At 44.6% G+C, this 17,324-nt stretch overlaps 1 protein-coding gene across 3 annotated transcripts in view; it reads right to left on the reverse strand.

The window, feature by feature from the left end:
* Positions 1–2,771: 2,771 nt before the first annotated feature.
* Positions 2,772–17,324, reverse strand: part of septin3 (septin 3) — a 17,173-nt gene continuing 2,620 nt past the window's right edge. For all 3 annotated transcript variants that reach the window (XM_062540364.1, XM_062540346.1, XM_062540356.1), the window contains exons 2-10: positions 16,645–16,878; positions 16,041–16,169; positions 14,934–15,015; positions 14,263–14,400; positions 13,146–13,263; positions 11,474–11,569; positions 10,632–10,728; positions 4,741–4,792; positions 2,772–4,527 (exon numbers count right to left, since the gene is read on the reverse strand). In XM_062540364.1, the coding sequence (XP_062396348.1) occupies positions 4,395–4,527; positions 4,741–4,792; positions 10,632–10,728; positions 11,474–11,569; positions 13,146–13,263; positions 14,263–14,400; positions 14,934–15,015; positions 16,041–16,169; positions 16,645–16,876 (1,077 nt within the window). In that variant the 5' untranslated portion in view covers positions 16,877–16,878 and the 3' untranslated portion in view covers positions 2,772–4,394. The remainder of the gene's footprint in view (positions 4,528–4,740; positions 4,793–10,631; positions 10,729–11,473; positions 11,570–13,145; positions 13,264–14,262; positions 14,401–14,933; positions 15,016–16,040; positions 16,170–16,644; positions 16,879–17,324) is intronic.

The raw sequence follows: 17,324 nt of genomic DNA on the forward strand, positions 1-17,324 counted from the left end.
GGGGACCTTGTGAAAAAGGAGGCTGCAGAGTCACTACAGAGATAAGTCAATAATAGTCAATACAATCAATAATAAGAGATCCTTAAAATAGCCGTATAGCACCACCTAATTAAGAAAAAGCCAAAGAAACAAACCATATGCGCTACACCTTCACTAACACAGACAGTTCGACTGTGGTTGAAAAAAAATAAGCCCCACCCCCTTTCTATGCTCTGCCCAGGCGGAGTGTGTGAGTGTGAGTGAGGCGCACAGGCACACAACTGTGAAAGAGCGGGAGAGAGACAGAGAGCGAGAGAGGGAGGGGGGACAGTCACAGTGAGGCAGGCAAACCGGCATGTGTAGCTACAGTCAGACTTTACTACACTACACATGCCTGTCGCTTGGTGGTGTATTTAATCGGAAGCATGAGATAACAAATAGTTCGCTTGACACAGTAGGCTATAGAAAAAAGCAGAATGCCCCACAACTGTAGTGCTGCTTAGGCTATGAATGAACGTTTTTGTTCCATGTGTGGTTTATTTTAATCTGCTAAATGATTTATAATTCAACACCTTAAAGTTATTTGTTTGCTAATTCCAACAGTTTGTGGAAAATATCAAGGCTATGCTCTTATAGGCTACTTTCCCCATGTCACTGTACTCTGTGCACGTTAAATGCACTATACAAATAAAATGACTTGACTTGACTAGATGTCAGCTGCAGTAGCCTAAACTGGTGAAGAGTTATATGGTATTGGCTACATGGTAGCATTAAAAGAGAATGGTGAGAATCCTGCTTGGCTATGTGAAGAATGTCACATTCCCCTAAAATCCCGTCAGCATGTTTTTGTTCGTAAAGATCTTCACTGTCATCGAGCGCGATACAACACTTTCAGCCCACATTTGAGAAAAACGCAAATCACGAGCTTTTACAGATTCTATCAAAGCATGAGTTGCCGTCCGATCGATGCCCATGCTCGCATCGACCTGGTTTTTGCCGCGTCTTTTCTCTCTTGGTTCAACCCTGGTTCAACTAAGGACTCAGCGCCACCACGTGGCCAAAGCAATTACAATGTAACCTCTAATATGGTTCAATGGCTCCACCTACTGGCTGGTAGAACTGGTCTGCATGGTTATGAATGGGGTTGTTACACTGTTTTAAATTAGCGGGCCTGCATCGTTGATGAATTACAGTTTTTCTCGATTGTTAACACACATTTTCTGAAAACATGCCTCATATTCTCAGAACTCTACACACAAATCCAAAACAACACACAATGGGCAAAACTCCACAATTCTCCTGCAAAATGACACTTTACCTTCAAAACAATGTAATTTCTCCTCAAAATGCTCAATTTGTTCTCAAGAGACACACACAAACCATCATATATCAAGACATTTATAAGGACCAGTTGAACACTGATGTGCTCAGTGTAAAACACTGCGATGAATTGAAAACACTTCTTCTCCATTCATTATAATGACTTGGGCCTTTTTTTGTTCAGTGTTACACTACAAACAGTACTACAAACAGTAGATAAGCTGATACAGTAAGTTGATATGCTTACCCTATCAATATTTTGAAATATCTCATTGTTTTCTATTATTTTTCTTTGTATTTGCCGTAATGTTATGCCGTTTTTTCTAGGACAATGCTCATGATTTCAGTTTCCTGTTCAGGAGACAGAAGCCCTTGTGTTGGTAATTTTTCGGCTACCAAACAAATAGTAAAATACTGTAAACTGTGTAGGAATACAAAGTAGGATTACTTTCCCCAAATACTTGAAACATACTTTACAGTATTTTTACAGTCCTACAGAACAGCCCACAGGCAATACTGTACTACTGTGCTCATTGAGCTGTATTGTACTGTCCGGTACTGTACTGTATTGATACGCAGCACTGCAATGTTCTAGTGGCTCGGATCTCATCAGAGATTACGGTCCTTGGCCTCCCCATCCTCCTCCTCTTACTCTCACTCCTCTGGCTCTGCCTCTGCCTGTACTACTATACTGTAATACTAAAGCTCTGATTGCTAATTGTAAGACTGTGTGACAGGAGTTTGCCCATCTGAAGAGTCAGTGTGCATGGTAGGGCAGTTAGCTTTAGAATTTGAATGGCAGTGTGTTCTTTGTGAAAACAAGACATTTTCTTCATGAAAATTGTGTCTAATGCACAGAATTGTGTGTAGTGTTTTGAAAACAGTGTGTTTTAGAATGGCAATTTGAGTGTAAAGCAGCTATTGTGCTTATAGTTCAGCAGAATCGGTTCAGGAGGTTGGTGCATGAGCTACATATTATGAGAATTGTGTCTCAAGTACCAGAAATTGTGTGTAAACAATTGAGAAAAACTGTAATCAGTGATTCGGTGAATACAGAATGATTGAATACAGTAGGCTATCTGTTTCTGTGTTTCTATTGTGAAATTCTAGGTTTAACAGAATATTCATGGGTTTCATCAGGTCCCTTTCAACAGCTATAGAAAATCAAGCACTTATGAATGCAGACTGCATGGTGCTTGATTAACCCACCTGTGGAAAGGGACCTGATGAAACCTGAGGGCTATACCTACATAATATGCTATACTCATGTGTGCTGAGATGATATTACTGTATATATATATATATATATATATATATATATATATATATATATATATATATATATATATATATATATATATACTGTATATATATATATATATATATATATTTCGTTTTAAGTATACTGTAGACTGTAACCAGTGTAAATGGTAGTTTTTTCTTCTTCATGAGTTTCAAGACACCAAAACAGATTCACGTGTTTGTGTTTATTCAGTTTAAAAATAAGTTACAATAAATAGTACATCATATCAAATAAATAATGAACACTGCAAAAGCACTTTAATGGAAACAACAGCATTAATGAAAAGTGATATTAAATCAAAGGAGAGAGATTTACAGCGAGAGACCAAAACAGCCTGAGAGACATGATCAGTGTATTAGCTGGGCTTAACAGCAGTATGTCATAAAACTGGACAATGGTTCTAGAACCTCAGAACGGTTCCAGAGGCTCTCTTGATAAGTCAGTGTGCTTTGTGCTGATGGGAACGTTGACAATGTAATGCATTAATATCATAATAGGCCGAGTTTAGAAGAAAGCAGTACCTACGTGCGCACACATGAGCATGGGCTACACTGATCGAGTCTGGTTTTATGGCATCATTTTTCAGTTCTTCTGTGATTATCTTAATTGTGGTCGCAACAATGTCAAGAAAGCACTCAACAACAGACACTATTAACAGTGCACACGGGGGAGCAAAAGACCACAACCAACACACAATCATACAGAAACGCACACACACACACGCACACACCAACTCATACTGATATGATTACATCAAAACTGAGTGAAGTAACATGACCCAAAAAAAAAAGAAAGAAAAAAAAAACGTACGGTAACTTCTGACACAACTTGTGGCTAGAAATGAGTTCTGAAGATCTTGAAATCATGTAGTTTCATTTTCCCTCCCACCCAGTTAAAGTGTCCAAAAGTGGTGTACAAATCACTGAGTGTGTATTACAGAGTGGCTTTATCAGTGCAACGTCAAGCAGGAGTCATGGCAGGCAATGTGGGCTCTGGCATGCGTTGGATTTGACCTGCAGCGTTAACAATTTCGGAATGATCTGTTTTCGTTGTGTGCTGGAGGATCCATCTGGGCGTCATGGCACTAGGTGGGTTGTAAACTTTGTACCGGACGAGGCTTGATGGAGCAAGAGAGAGAGGACCAAGTCGGCCGGCTCTCTTGTCCCCGAGGCAGTACAGCCCCCCTTCCACTAGGTGGCACTAGACTAAGAAGTGTGCTATAAGGACCGGAGGGTAAACAAAAAAAAGGCTTTTCCATTCAAGGCAAAAAGAACATGAGAATACTATTATTATTTTTTTTTTAACAAGTGTGAAATTAATACATTTATAAACGCACCTTTGTGCTGGGTTCGTCTAATAATCAAATAATACTGTTTAAAAATCAGCTTGTCCTTTATTCTCTCTCTTCTTTCCTGGGTGCTTGAGGACAGGGGAGTTTACTATTGTGAGCTGTGTAAGAGAGTTGAGATAGGACTGTGGTGAGCGTGGGGTCAGAACACACACTCACTCCTCACACAAGGAAAAGAAAACGAAAACGTCACCTCGACAGGCAAAACTCGGGCACGACAACGAGCTCCCTTCGAACATGCAGTGATCACATGGCACGACACGAAAAATGTTTTTTAGCTAGCAAAAGAAAAAACAAATCATTTTCTCTCTCTCTCTCTCTCTATCTTAAGTTTTATTTCTCTTCCTCTCTCGTTCGCTCTGTCATTCTCTCCGGTCTTCTTCCTCCCTTTCTCTCTCTCTTTCGCTCCATTTCTCTCTCTCTCCTTTCGTGCGTTTGTGCGGTTTAGAGGTTGCTTTCCTGCGTGTCCGTTGCCGTAGAGATGGGATGGAGGCCACCGTTGTCGTTGAGGCGCTTGGCGCGGTATGTCTCGTAGTGAATGTTGTGGGTCACCTCCTTCAGGTCCTGGAGGTGAGACCTAGTCCAAAAAAAAGGTCAAAGGTCAAATTTCAAATAGACACACATGGATAAAGGTGTGTAGAATTAGTGTTGGCTTGGCTAGTGTGGGGGATTTCTGAAAGTTTGTTTAAGGCTGTAACCGAGACTTTTCACTAGTAAACACCAACAACGTGAGCAGCCAAGAACACTATGAGGTGCAATGGCTTCACTGTTTCTATCAAAAAGTACTCACCTGATGATGAAATCTCGGAGTAGAGAGAACTCGCAGTGGTTCAGATTTTCAACTGGAGAGAGAGAGAGAGAGAGAGAAAGAAAGAGAGACAGAGATAGCGAGTGAGCAATGACATCTGGAGCTTTCTATCATACCATCTCCATGCAAACAGTGTCCTCAAGACAGACTGCTAAAAAAATGGCCTTTTTCCATTAAAAAGTAAATTTGCTTAAAAACGATGCGCATCAAAAAGTTAGTGCGAGACATGTGATGGAAAAGGACTTATATCGCTTTAACATAAGACACATCAAAACCTCATGCCTGGTTGCCAAGCTGGTAAACCTGATAGCCATTTTTAAAAGTTAACGTTGAAGGCTCTACTTAGTTGAAAAGTGCTTTTGCACACCTCTTTAGTGGGGACAGGTGCGTTGGATAAGGTAAAGGTAACCAGTGATACTGTGTGTGTGTGTGTGTGTGTGTGTGTGTGTGTGTGTGTGTGTGTGTGTGTGTGTGTGTGTGTGTGTGTGTGTGTGTGTGTGTGTGTGTGTGTGTGTGTGTGTGTGTGTGTGTGTGTGTGTGTGTATGTGTCTGTGTGTCTAAATTAGTGTCTGAGTGTGTGTTTGAATGAGAGTCTGTGAGTGTGTGTTTGAATGAGAGTCTGTGAGTGTGTGTGTGTGTGTGTGTGTGTGTGTAGTGTGTGTGTGTGTGTGTGTGTGTGTGTGTGTGTGTGTGTCTGAATGACATACACATGAACAGCTACTAGAGCAACAGCACAGGGAATGTCTTTGAAAATTCCTCTGACACCGCTGTGCAATCCAGTAACAATAATTCAGCAAATCGCATCGCGTTTTCAGTGAAGGTGATAGAGAGAGAGAATGATCCAGCTGAATGTGAGAGTCTGTGTGTGTGTGTGTGTGTGTGTGTGTGTGTGTGTGTGTGTGTGTGTGTGTGTGTGTGTGTGGCTTCACCAGAGGGTTTCAGCTTGGATTCTGCTGTCAGCCACACAGCATCAGTCAGCCCTGAAGCTTGGTCAGAGGGACTGATCTGTGTGTGTGTGTGTGTGTGTGTGTGTGTGTGTGAATGGCAGAGGCAGGAGCAGTCGTGAAAGGGACAGCGGGGGAGATGTCTCTGGGTCTTCACGGTGAGATGGGATCTGAGACCAAGTCGAGCGAAAGACCCTTGATGCCAGTCATCCGTAAAAAAAACATGCCCAGTCTTCTCCTCCTCACACACACACACACACACACACACACACACACACACACACACACACACACACACACACACACACACACACACACAGATCAGTCCCTCTGACCAAGCTTCAGGGCTGACTGATGCTGTGTGGCTGACAGCAGAATCCAAGCTGAAACCCTCTGGTGAAGCCACACACACACACACGCACGCACGCACGCACGCACACACACACACACACCCTTCCCCCTGCTCATGACATACTCAAAGAGACACACTGTGTTGACCTGCCTATTGTCTGACATGTTGCATTGTCTTATGCAATGCCTCCAACCAGCTCAAATCCCTTCAGGAGAACAAACACAAACACACACACACACACACACACACACCATTCTGGGCAGAACAACACTTGTAAATGTATGCAATATGACATCAACTACATGATACTATAAAGAACAGTGTGCACATCCAGTACACCCAACGCCACACAATATGAGACCCTATTTATTCATATCATGAAGCCATGCTATTAAAGACCGTATAGATTACTCATTCAAATCATGCATTGTACCATACGCACTAAGGCCATGCTATTAAAGGGATATTCCGCCATTTTTGGAAATACGCTCATTTTCCACCTCCCCTCGAGCAAAACAATCGATATTTACCTTGTTCCCGTTCATCCAGCCATTCTGTGAGTCTGGCGATACAACTTTTAGCTTCAGCCTAGCATAGATCATTGAATCGGATTAGACCATTAGCTTCTCGCCTGCTAGCTTCATGTTTAAAAGTGACTAAGATTTCTGGTAATTTTCCCATTTAAAACGTGTCTCCTCTCAAGTTCGAAAGTGCAATAAGACCAACTGAAAATGAAACCTGGCGTTTTTCTAGGCTGATTTGACATGGAACTACACTCTCATCTGGCGTAATAATCAAGGCAACTTGCAAACGTACCATAGGCGCAGTGATATCTTACGCAGCATCTGAAAATAGTCCCCATAGACAACAAGCAGTAGTAGTGCCAGTAGCTGCAAGTTGCCTTGATTATTACGCCAGATGAGAGTGTAGTTCCATGTCAAATCAGCCTAGAAAAACGCCAGGTTTCATTTTCAGTTGGTCTTATTGCACTTTCGAACTTGAGAGGAGACACGTTTTAAATGGGAAAATTACCAGAAATCTTAGTCACTTTTAAACATGAAGCTAGCAGGCGAGAAGCTAATGGTCTAATCCGATTCAATGATCTATGCTAGGCTGAAGCTAAAAGTTGTATCGCCAGACTCACAGAATGGCTGGATGAACGGGAACAAGGTAAATATCGATTGTTTTGCTCGAGGGAAGGTGGAAAATGAGCGTATTTCCAAAAATGGCGGAATATCCCTTTAAAGACCGTATAGCCTATTTATTCATATCATGCCTATAACATACGCACTGAGGCCATGCTATTGAAGACCGTATAGACAGCAGTGTTAGTGCCACGCCACTAATACCATGTCACAGCCCCCTCGTTACAGTGACCCATCTGTCCTTCATCGCCATGACAATGGGACTGGACAGAGAGGCCACGCGGTAGCGGAGCCGGATGATTTGATTAGGTTCTAATTAACCTCCGGGGTCAGTGAGTCACCAGCCATGTTGGAAGATATGCTCCGAGTAGCTGGATGTGGCTTTCTCAGTGACAAAGGTGCAGGAGCAGGAGGAGTTCGAGCGCCGTATAAGGCCTGGACCGGGACATGACTTCCTGTCTGTAGTGTATCAGTTACAGGCAGCGCTATCTGATAACTGACACAGTTTGTTTGTTTTTGGAACCTCTTCAAATGTAATATCCCTTCTCTCTCTCTTTCTTTCTCTCTCTCTCTCTTTCTTTCTCACTGTCTCTTTCTTTCTCTCTCTCACTCTCTCTCTCACGCTCACTTTCTCTCTCTCTGCCTTTGTCCTTCACATCACCTTTCAGATTATAAGAATATCATCCCCTCATACAACAACATAACCAACACACACACACACACACACACACACACACACACACACACACACACACACACCCTCAAGCATCAAACCCAGTGAGGCCTAGCAGCAGTGATCCTCATACAGTATGTGTTTGCGTCTCGGTCTTTGCCAGGAGCTAGTCAACACGCGTGTCACTCTCTATTACACTGACCACATCGCGAGACTCGTTTCCACATAATGAATCAGGACACGCGTCACGCAAATGACATTTATACTTTGGTCACTCTTGCTCACGATTCCTTTAATAGTTGACAGCTAATCTCGACTGGTTTGTCCTGTAAAGGTGGCCTTTTGGTAACCATGACTACGTTCTGCTACGCTCCTCTTCGGCTGACTGTACAGGTATCACGGAAAATAAATCAACACGTTCGCGATCACTAAGCAACACCAGAGCTTAGCTACCGAAATTAATTGAAATTAAATTAAATGTATGTTTTTATTTATTTATTTTTTTGTTAGTATATTTTTTGCCCTTTTATGCCTTTAAAGATAGGATAGTAGAGAGAAACAGGAAGTGAGTGGGAGAGAGCGTTGGGGTGGGATCCAGAAAGGACCACAGGGCGGGAATCGGACCCGGGTCGCCGGTGTGCGGTGCAGGTGCCCCAGCCAGTCACGCCACGGCTGGAGCCATGAAATGTATGTTGTTTGAAAATGCACAGGGGTGAGGCTGTAACTATATTTACAGCTAAGAGATGCAAGACAGGCCCTGCGGTCTTGCTATTGTACGTCAGGCAGCATACAAAAAATCTACACATCACGCTCACTATCACTTAACAATACAGCACTTTAGCTCCTATGTGGTAGCATGAAAAAAAACCTGATTCTTTTGTTTCCCAAAAGACTTTTAAATGAGAATCTTTCTGTGTGTCGATGCCACGCAAATTATATATTGTTCAGCAACGCACAGCGCTGAGCTCTATTTACAGCTCCGTGGGTAAAGGGCGGCAGAACCTCCGCAGTCCATCTGTGGCGTTGCCATGGTGAGCAGGCTGTACGCTAGCCCGGGGTTGTAACGGCTGTAGCTCCGTTCGGCTTGCAACAGCGGCTCCAGTCCAGAGGGGCTCAGTGCAGGGAGGAGCTCAGAAGCTCACGTCTGATGAAGGGCTCAGGCCCGAAACAGTGCACACGGTGAGGGAACTAGAAGGGAGGGGGTGTATGGTGGGTGTCACATTATATGTTATATGTGATGTGTGATGTGTGATGTGCGATGTGCGATGTGTGATATGTTATACTGTATGTGATGTGAACATCAAATGCTGCTATCTCTTTTATGGAATGTATTGATTGATACGTGAAGAAGAATATCCTTATAGGACAATAAAGACTCTATCTATCTGATATACCATTAAAAAAAAAGAAAACAAAACACTAAGGAGCAGATTCTGGTGTGCGGACTCAACGTTCTTTTTCCTTGCCTCTGCTTTTTCTGTCTAGCACCCAGTTATTTATCGTTTTTGGATGTGCGTGCTGTATCTTTTGAACTCTCGAGAGCTCAAAAGGCCAACATATTCTGGGTCTGCCCATCAGTGAGCTGCCGTTACTTACAACGCCAGTTTTTTGTGAAGGGAAACCATACAAGGGGTCTCCTGCATAAAGGGATCAGTAAGAGGTCTAAATTCCTTTTTAGCGCAATATTTCCAATTCTGTATAGCCAATTAGGAGAATCCCTAGACACGCTGGAATCCAGCACAGGAGCTCCAGACTGCAGCGGTTCACCTCTATAGAGAGCTTAGTGCATTAGCACTCCCCTTCCTCCTGTCAGCCCAGCGCTCTGTTTCGTGTCGTGGTTTAATATCTGAACATGTCACCTTCAGAATCACTTATTATTTCTCCAAAGCATATAGGATCCTAGTTGAATAGTTCCAGACCACCAGAAAGAAATTATATTTCCAAAATCATTGTGGACTGACAGCACGAGGCTACATTATGTTCATCTTATCTGTGAGTAGAGGCTGACCAGGAGCAGTGCACATACACTGCACATCACACACACACACACACACACACACACACACACACACACACACACACACACACACACACAGATCTGCCCTTCTAAACAAGCTTCAGGGCAGACTGATGTGCAAAACCTGCTGTCTCCCTACACTGTCGCGCACACACACACACAGGCGCACACACACACACACACACACACACACACACACACACATACACACACACACACATACACACACACACACACACACACACATACACACACACACACACACACACACACACACTCCTCCTGCTCAACATCTGCTCTGTGAGCAGTAGAGACTGGCTAGGAGCATTTATTCTGTACACATTGGAGACACCTGACTAGAGAGAGAGTCTGAGACCACATCCCACAATGGCCACAGCCATCAGATTGTGATGAACTCCTGCCTGTACACCTGGCCACCTGCCTTTCCTGCCACCTGATAGCCATCTTATCTGTACAAGATGGGTAAGGGTACAAAGTGTAAAACTGTTTCCTCAGCGAGTCACACACACACACACACACACACACACACACACACAAATACAAACATAAACACACACACACACACACACACGCACAAACACACAGAAAAACACACATGCACAAACACAGACACACATACAAAACACGCGCACACATACAAACACACGCGCGCACACACACACATACACATACACATACACACACACACACACCAAAGGCTTCCAGCGGGTATGGTACACACCTTCTACAATGCCCCATGCTGTCTTCCGTCCCAGGACCCGTTTGCTGTTGACCTGGTACTCCTTATCACTGCCCACCACCGCAAAGGGCATGACCTCCTGCAGGAGAGAGGGAGAGAGAGAGATGAATGGAAGAGAAGAAGAAATGAGAGAGAGAGAGAGAGAGAGAGAGAGAGAGAGCAAGACTTTTAAAAAGGTTGATTTAAAAAGACAGAGAGAGAGAAATTAATGAGACACATTTTATCACTGGCCACTACCGGAAAGGGCATGCCAGGAGGAAATGGACTGAGATAAAAATGAATAATGGAAAAATGGACTGAGATAAAGTAGACAGAGAGTGGAGTGGAAGAGAGAGAAAGAGAGAAAGAGAGAGAGAGAGAGATAGAGAGACAGAGAGAGTGTGTGTGTGTGTGTGTGTGAGAGAGAGAGGGAAAGAGAGAGAGAAAGTCTGTGAGAGAAAGAGAGAGAGAGAGAGAGAGAGAGAGAGAGAGACAGAGTGTGTGTGTGTGTGTGTGTGTGTATGAGAGAGAAAGAGAGAGAGAAAGTGTGTGAGTGAGAGAGATAGTGTGTGTGTGCGTGGAGATAGAGAGAGATAGACAGACAGAGAGAGTGTGTGTGAGTGAGAGAGAGAGGGAAAGATAGAGAGATAGAGAGAGAGAAAGTTTAATGAGACATACTTTAATGCATGAGGTCACGGCCCTGCGGAGAAGGTTTCATGACCAGGCCATGTGATGGAGGGAGAGAGAAGGAGGGAGGGAGAGAGAGAAGGAGAAGAGGAAAGGAGGGAGAGAGGGAGAGAAGGCGGACCAAAGAGGCCAGCGGCGGCAGCAGAAGCAGCTCTTACCCGGATCTTGTCGTTGTCGCTCTTGTCCTCCATGTCGTCGTCGAACTCCTTCTGAGGGTAGACCTCGATCCCGCACACCTCCAGCTCCTTCCTCACCTGACGGGGGAAGAACACACATCTCATCAGTAATCTAGTCAATAATCCATAATCTCATCAATAATCTAGTCAATAATCCATTAACTCTGATCGTGTAAAAACTTAGATGTTCAAACTGTTAAATAATCTTGGTACAGCTTCCTACCACAGCAAATGGTAAAGAAAGCTGGCTAGGATAGCCGGGCAAGCCGTTAAGATCATAGGAATTCCACAAAAACAGCCATCTGATCTTACTATACAAACAGACAAGCAGTGGAAAGAAAATCCAACTTCATCATCCAGGATGCCTCCCACCCCCTCCACCAAAGCTTTGAGCTATTACCATCAGGAAGAAAGTTCAGAGTGCCTCTGGCTAAGTCATTATACAACAAATCCTTCATTTACAACGCGATACATATACAAAACTCATGCTCCTGACACATCACACACACTCTTGCCTTCAATCAAAAGAAAATGTTCTAACATGGCATTGGACAATACAGCTTGTGGTATCTTCGAATCTTTGAATACAAGGTTTATTTTCAGGCAGCTTTTCTCTACTGTATTCCATCAGAGAGAGTTATAGGTGACATTTGCCCGACGATCCTGTACTCTGTCCTCGACTGACGGGAGAGGAAAATAATCTATTAGCTCTAATCATCTGTAATCTCTCCGGATTAAATCAAATGTTTTATTCATCTCGGCGCGCAGCTTTTCCCTCATCACTGCAGTCTGTGAGTCACAGCCACAGTCTTCCCAAAACACATGACCAGAATACATCACCGCTTCAGTTCACTCACTGCGTATGAGCGTGTGGCTTTTTCGTCTTTGTTTTGGAAATGCCAAGCGCTGCCCTGAGGCCAGAAGCTACTGTATGTGGGTCCGTTCTTTTTCACGGCCCTCTCAGTCTCATTCATTCAGCTGTCCCACTACTTTAGTGCAAGCACAGACACAACGGCTATGGTGATGGGACTGCCACCGACACCTGCTACTGCTGGAGATTGGTGTGGACACAGCTGAGGAGGGTGCAACCTCAGGTCATGTTCTCTCTCCCTCTCTCGCTCTCTCTCTCTCTCTCTCTCTCTCTCTCCCTCCCTCCCTCCCTCCCTCCCTCCCTTCAAATGTTGCCCAAAGTAAAATATTTTAGCACAATGGTGCTGATAAAATGTCTAAAAGATTTGTGCTCCTCTAAGTCATAACTCAAAACTGGGGAAGGTACAATATGTTCTCTCTCTCTCTCTCTCTCTCTCTCTCTCTCTCTCTCTCTCTCTCTCACTTTCTCTTTCTGTCTCTCTCTCTCTCTGTCTCTCTCTCTCTCTCTCTCTCGCTCACTCTCTCTCTCTGTCTCTCAGCTTTATTGGCCCGCAGTGTTGCCAAAGTAAATATATCTAATCACAATGGTGCTGATAAAACATCTAAAAATAAAAACTCAAATAAATAATAACAATCCCGCTCCCCCTTATTCCTGTTCCTCTACTTCCTGGTGTCTTGCGTGCTCTCTCACACGCTGGGTTTGGGTGACTACTTTTGTAGGTTTTAAGGTGTTTTGGATCCATGGATCAATAAAAGGGGTTTTAAAAGTCAAAAAAAGTCTCACCCGCTGTTTGAACTCAAACTTCTCCTCTGGCGTGAGCGTGTCTGACTTGGCGATGACAGGGATGAGGTTGACCGAGCGACTCAGGTGTTTCATGAACTCAATGTCCAGTGGACGCAGCCTACGTAAGAGAGAGAGAGAGAGAGAGAGAGAGGGAGGGAGAGAGAGACAGAGAGGGATGGGGAGAGAGAGAGAGAGAGAGATAGACAGAGAGAGAGACAGACAGAGAATGGTGATGAAGGATTACAATCTGAGAGGACAGCTTACTGCAGACATGACCTAAGCCTGGCAGACTGCTAAGCCAAAACGAATGATTTTATTTTTTTTCAATTCAGTCCAAACCGAGAGAAACAGACAGAGAAGTGTGTGTGTGTGTGTGTGTATGTGTCTGTGTGTCTGTGTGCGTGTCTGTGTGCGTGTCGGCTGTGAAAGTGTGTGCCTGCAAGCATGTGTGAACCTATCAATCTATTCTGATATACTTTGTAAATTTGCAAAACCCTCTGTGATGGTCCACCATCTCACACTTCCAGTCTGTATTTTGAGCGCCAAAGACACACCATCGAGGTCTGTTAGACCATGATGACTAGGGGCATATATGAGCATGTTGATTGGGGGCATATATGAGCATGATGACTAGGGGCATATATGAGCATGATGACTAGGGGCATATATGAGCATGTTGATTGGGGGCATATATGAGCATGTTGATTGGGGGCATATATGAGCATGTTGATTGGGGGCATATATGAGCATGATGACTAGGGGCATATATGAGCATGATGACTAGGGGCATATATGAGCATGTTGATTGGGGGCATATATGAGCATGTTGATTGGGGGCATATATGAGCATGATGACTAGGGGCATATATGAGCATGTTGATTGGGGACATATATGAGCATGATGACTAGGGGCATATATGAGCATGATGACTAGGGGCATATATGAGCATGTTGATTGGGGGCATATATGAGCATGATGACTAGGGGCATATGAGCATGGTGACTGGGGGCATATATGAGCATGATGACTGGGGGCATATGTTTAACACAGCTCATATTCCCGGGGGATATCAGATTAGAATATACAACGCTGAAACTGCGGCGGACTGTGACTCACGAGTGGCCCGTGGGGGCGATGAAGTAGAGGCAGCAGTGGACGCGCGTGTCCGGGATCCGCTTCTTGCGGGCGATGTTCACCTCCTCCTTCAGGTACTTCTCGTACTGCTCGTTGATGAACTTCGAGATGGGCTCCCAGCTAGGGAAGGAGACAGCCACGGAAAAGAGGGAGAAAAAAAACAGCATGAACATTCACCAGCGACTCACCAAGTTAGCCGGAAGAGTCGAGAACTGGCTACATTACATTACATTTAACAGACACTTTACTTATGTCAACTATATAACAAGGGTATATATACATTGTAAAGCTATATTAGATTGTCCCCGGAGCAACTTGGGGGTTAAGTGCCTTTCTCAAGGGCACAACGGTGGTACCTGGGAATTCAACCCACAACTTTCCAGTCTACTGCACGCTAGCCCAGCCCCTTAACCTCTACACTACCACCACACACACACACACACACGACTAGCTAACGACTCATGGTTTAAAGCTGATCAGAATAAATCTGGTCATTTGGGAGGTTTAAGTGCCTGCTCCACTTAGTCGGCATTTAAAGAGATAATTCCCTTACTTTTAACACCCCCCGACAAATAAATAAATAAATAAAAACGGAAAGAGCTTAGCGGCTAAGCCCGGCGCTAGTGGAGTTAGCCGCGGCTCGCTACACTCACCAGTTGTCGTTATTGATCTGGTCCCCAAAGCCAGGCGTGTCGGTGATGGTTAGCTTCATCTTAACGCCCCCCTCCTCAATCACTGGAACAGACAGAGCACAGACAGACCCATCCACTCAAAGTCAACACAAGCTGTCTCGCTTACACCCTTAACAAGCACACGGTGCACTGTCAGGGCTTACTCAATAGAGAACAGTACTGTCTGCTGGTGTTTCTAGAGTACGGTCACTTGTGCTATCTGCTATAAGACATTGTCATGTGGTCAGCAACAATGTGCATTATTGTGCAGTAATAAGCCTCAACATTATGCAACATTTTAGAATTTTTTTGTCCTCTTCATTGTTGCATCCCCACAGTATTTGCCATTCATTACCCATTTTCTATCTATCTATCTACCTGTCTATCTATTCTATCTATCTGTATACCTAGGTATTATCTTTCTATCTGTCTATCTATCTATTTATCTATCTATCTGTATAACTACATATCATCTATCTATCTATTGATGTATGTATCTATGTATCCATTCATTCATGCGTTTTCACTATGGCCTGTAAATGCCACTGCACGTGGTCGGGTACGATGTGCACCAGCTGTGTCTTGCCCGCGGCCACTCCCTTTGCCCCCCCAGGACACCAAGCCTCTCTGTGCCACGACCAACGTGTGCCCACACGCTACGGGCAACAGGAGACGAGGCTCCAGATGGGACCCGGGACCCCTGAAGAGAGACCATGACGTGCGTGCGTGTGTGTGTGTGTGTGTGTGTGTGTGTGTGTGTACGACACCTATTTCTGTCTCAGTGTGACGTATGTTTTTTGTTCTGAACCGTCTTTCTTATGAGTCGAGCCTGCGCTGTGCAGCGGCCTCCCCCAGTTAACTCACCCAGATAAATAATGACATGATAGATTCAATTCCCTCGTCTTACGCTCTCTCTCTCTCTCTCTCTCTCTCTCTCTTTCTTTCTCTGTGTTCTTTCTGTCATTCTCTCTCTTTATCTCTCCTTCTCTCTTTCTCTTTCTTTGTGTACTTCCTGTCCTCTCTTTCCTTCTCTCTCTCACAGCACACACACACACACACACACACACACACACACACACTATTTCGTACCATGGGACACGGACTTGATCTCCACGGTCTTGGGGATCTTCTCATCTCGGCCCCAGTCGCTGGTCTTCCTGCTGACCTGGGACTTGAAGAGCGTGTTGACCAGCGTGGACTTGCCAAGGCCGCTCTGTCCTGGTGCGGCCAATCAGAGAGGAGCAGGGAGGGATGGATCCATGGAGAGAGGGAAAGGACGAAAGAGAGAAGAGAGAGAGGGAGCAATGCAGTAGGGGAGAGATAGAGAGAGAGAGGGAGAGAGGAAGAGAGAGAGAGAGGAAGAGGAAGAGGGAGAGAGAGAGAGAGAGACAGAGAGAGAGAGGGAGAGGGAGAGGGAGAGAGAGACAGCCCATGAACCAGAGACAATAGGAACTCAAGGACATTAAGCTTGCTACAAATAGCAATTGGGCCATGGGGGACTTTTGGGACTTTTAATAACTTCTTTAATTTAATCTGCAATATGTAAACAATAAACAGCTGACCTGAATGAATAAAAGAAAGAGAGAGAGAGGGAGAGTAGAAGAAAGACGTCTGACACATCATCACAGTAGAGTTGACGGGTATTGGAGGGGGGTTTGTTTAACAACAACCACCCTTTTTTTTTCTCCCTCACCTACAACCATGATGTTGAAGTCAAAACCAGTCTTCATGGTCTTCTTCCTCATCTGCTCGATGATGGTGTCAATCCCGATGTACCCGAGGAGCGTGGATCCGCCCGACCCCCGAACGCTGGCCCCAGAGGGCGACGGGGCGGGGTGGGATGGGATCGGGGGTGGGGCCACATGTGGGGGCTTGGCTGGGACCGCAGGCTTGGGCCTCACTTCTGGGGGGACAACGTCTGTCATGTCTGATGATGACACACACACACACACACACACACACAAACACAAACACAAAACATATATAGTGAAAATGAGGCAGAGAGGGGGGAAATCTCAGGCGCATGGCGACATGCTGCATTTCCTGCACAGGCTTAGAGAGAGATACAGCATGACATACTGTCAAATTGGATAAACTACAAAGAAATACAGGACATCTTGTATTGAATAGTGGCACAACGAACCAGGCTGTCATCGAGTGACAATGATGCCAACTCCCAATTAAAATACAATGCTATTTCAGCTATCATGCTAACAATTACTCCTGCTAATAAACGTCTATTAATATATAATTGCACAAGATTATTTTGAGGGCGTTTCATGCAACACTGGTTGTGTACTGTGCAAGCTTAGGTCAGACATTCTGATCCGATTGCCGCGGATCATCACACATTTCCCAGCAACCAAAATCTCT

Source organism: Sardina pilchardus, chromosome 1 (genome assembly GCF_963854185.1).
Source record: "Sardina pilchardus chromosome 1, fSarPil1.1, whole genome shotgun sequence".
Lineage (NCBI taxonomy): Eukaryota > Metazoa > Chordata > Actinopteri > Clupeiformes > Clupeidae > Sardina > Sardina pilchardus.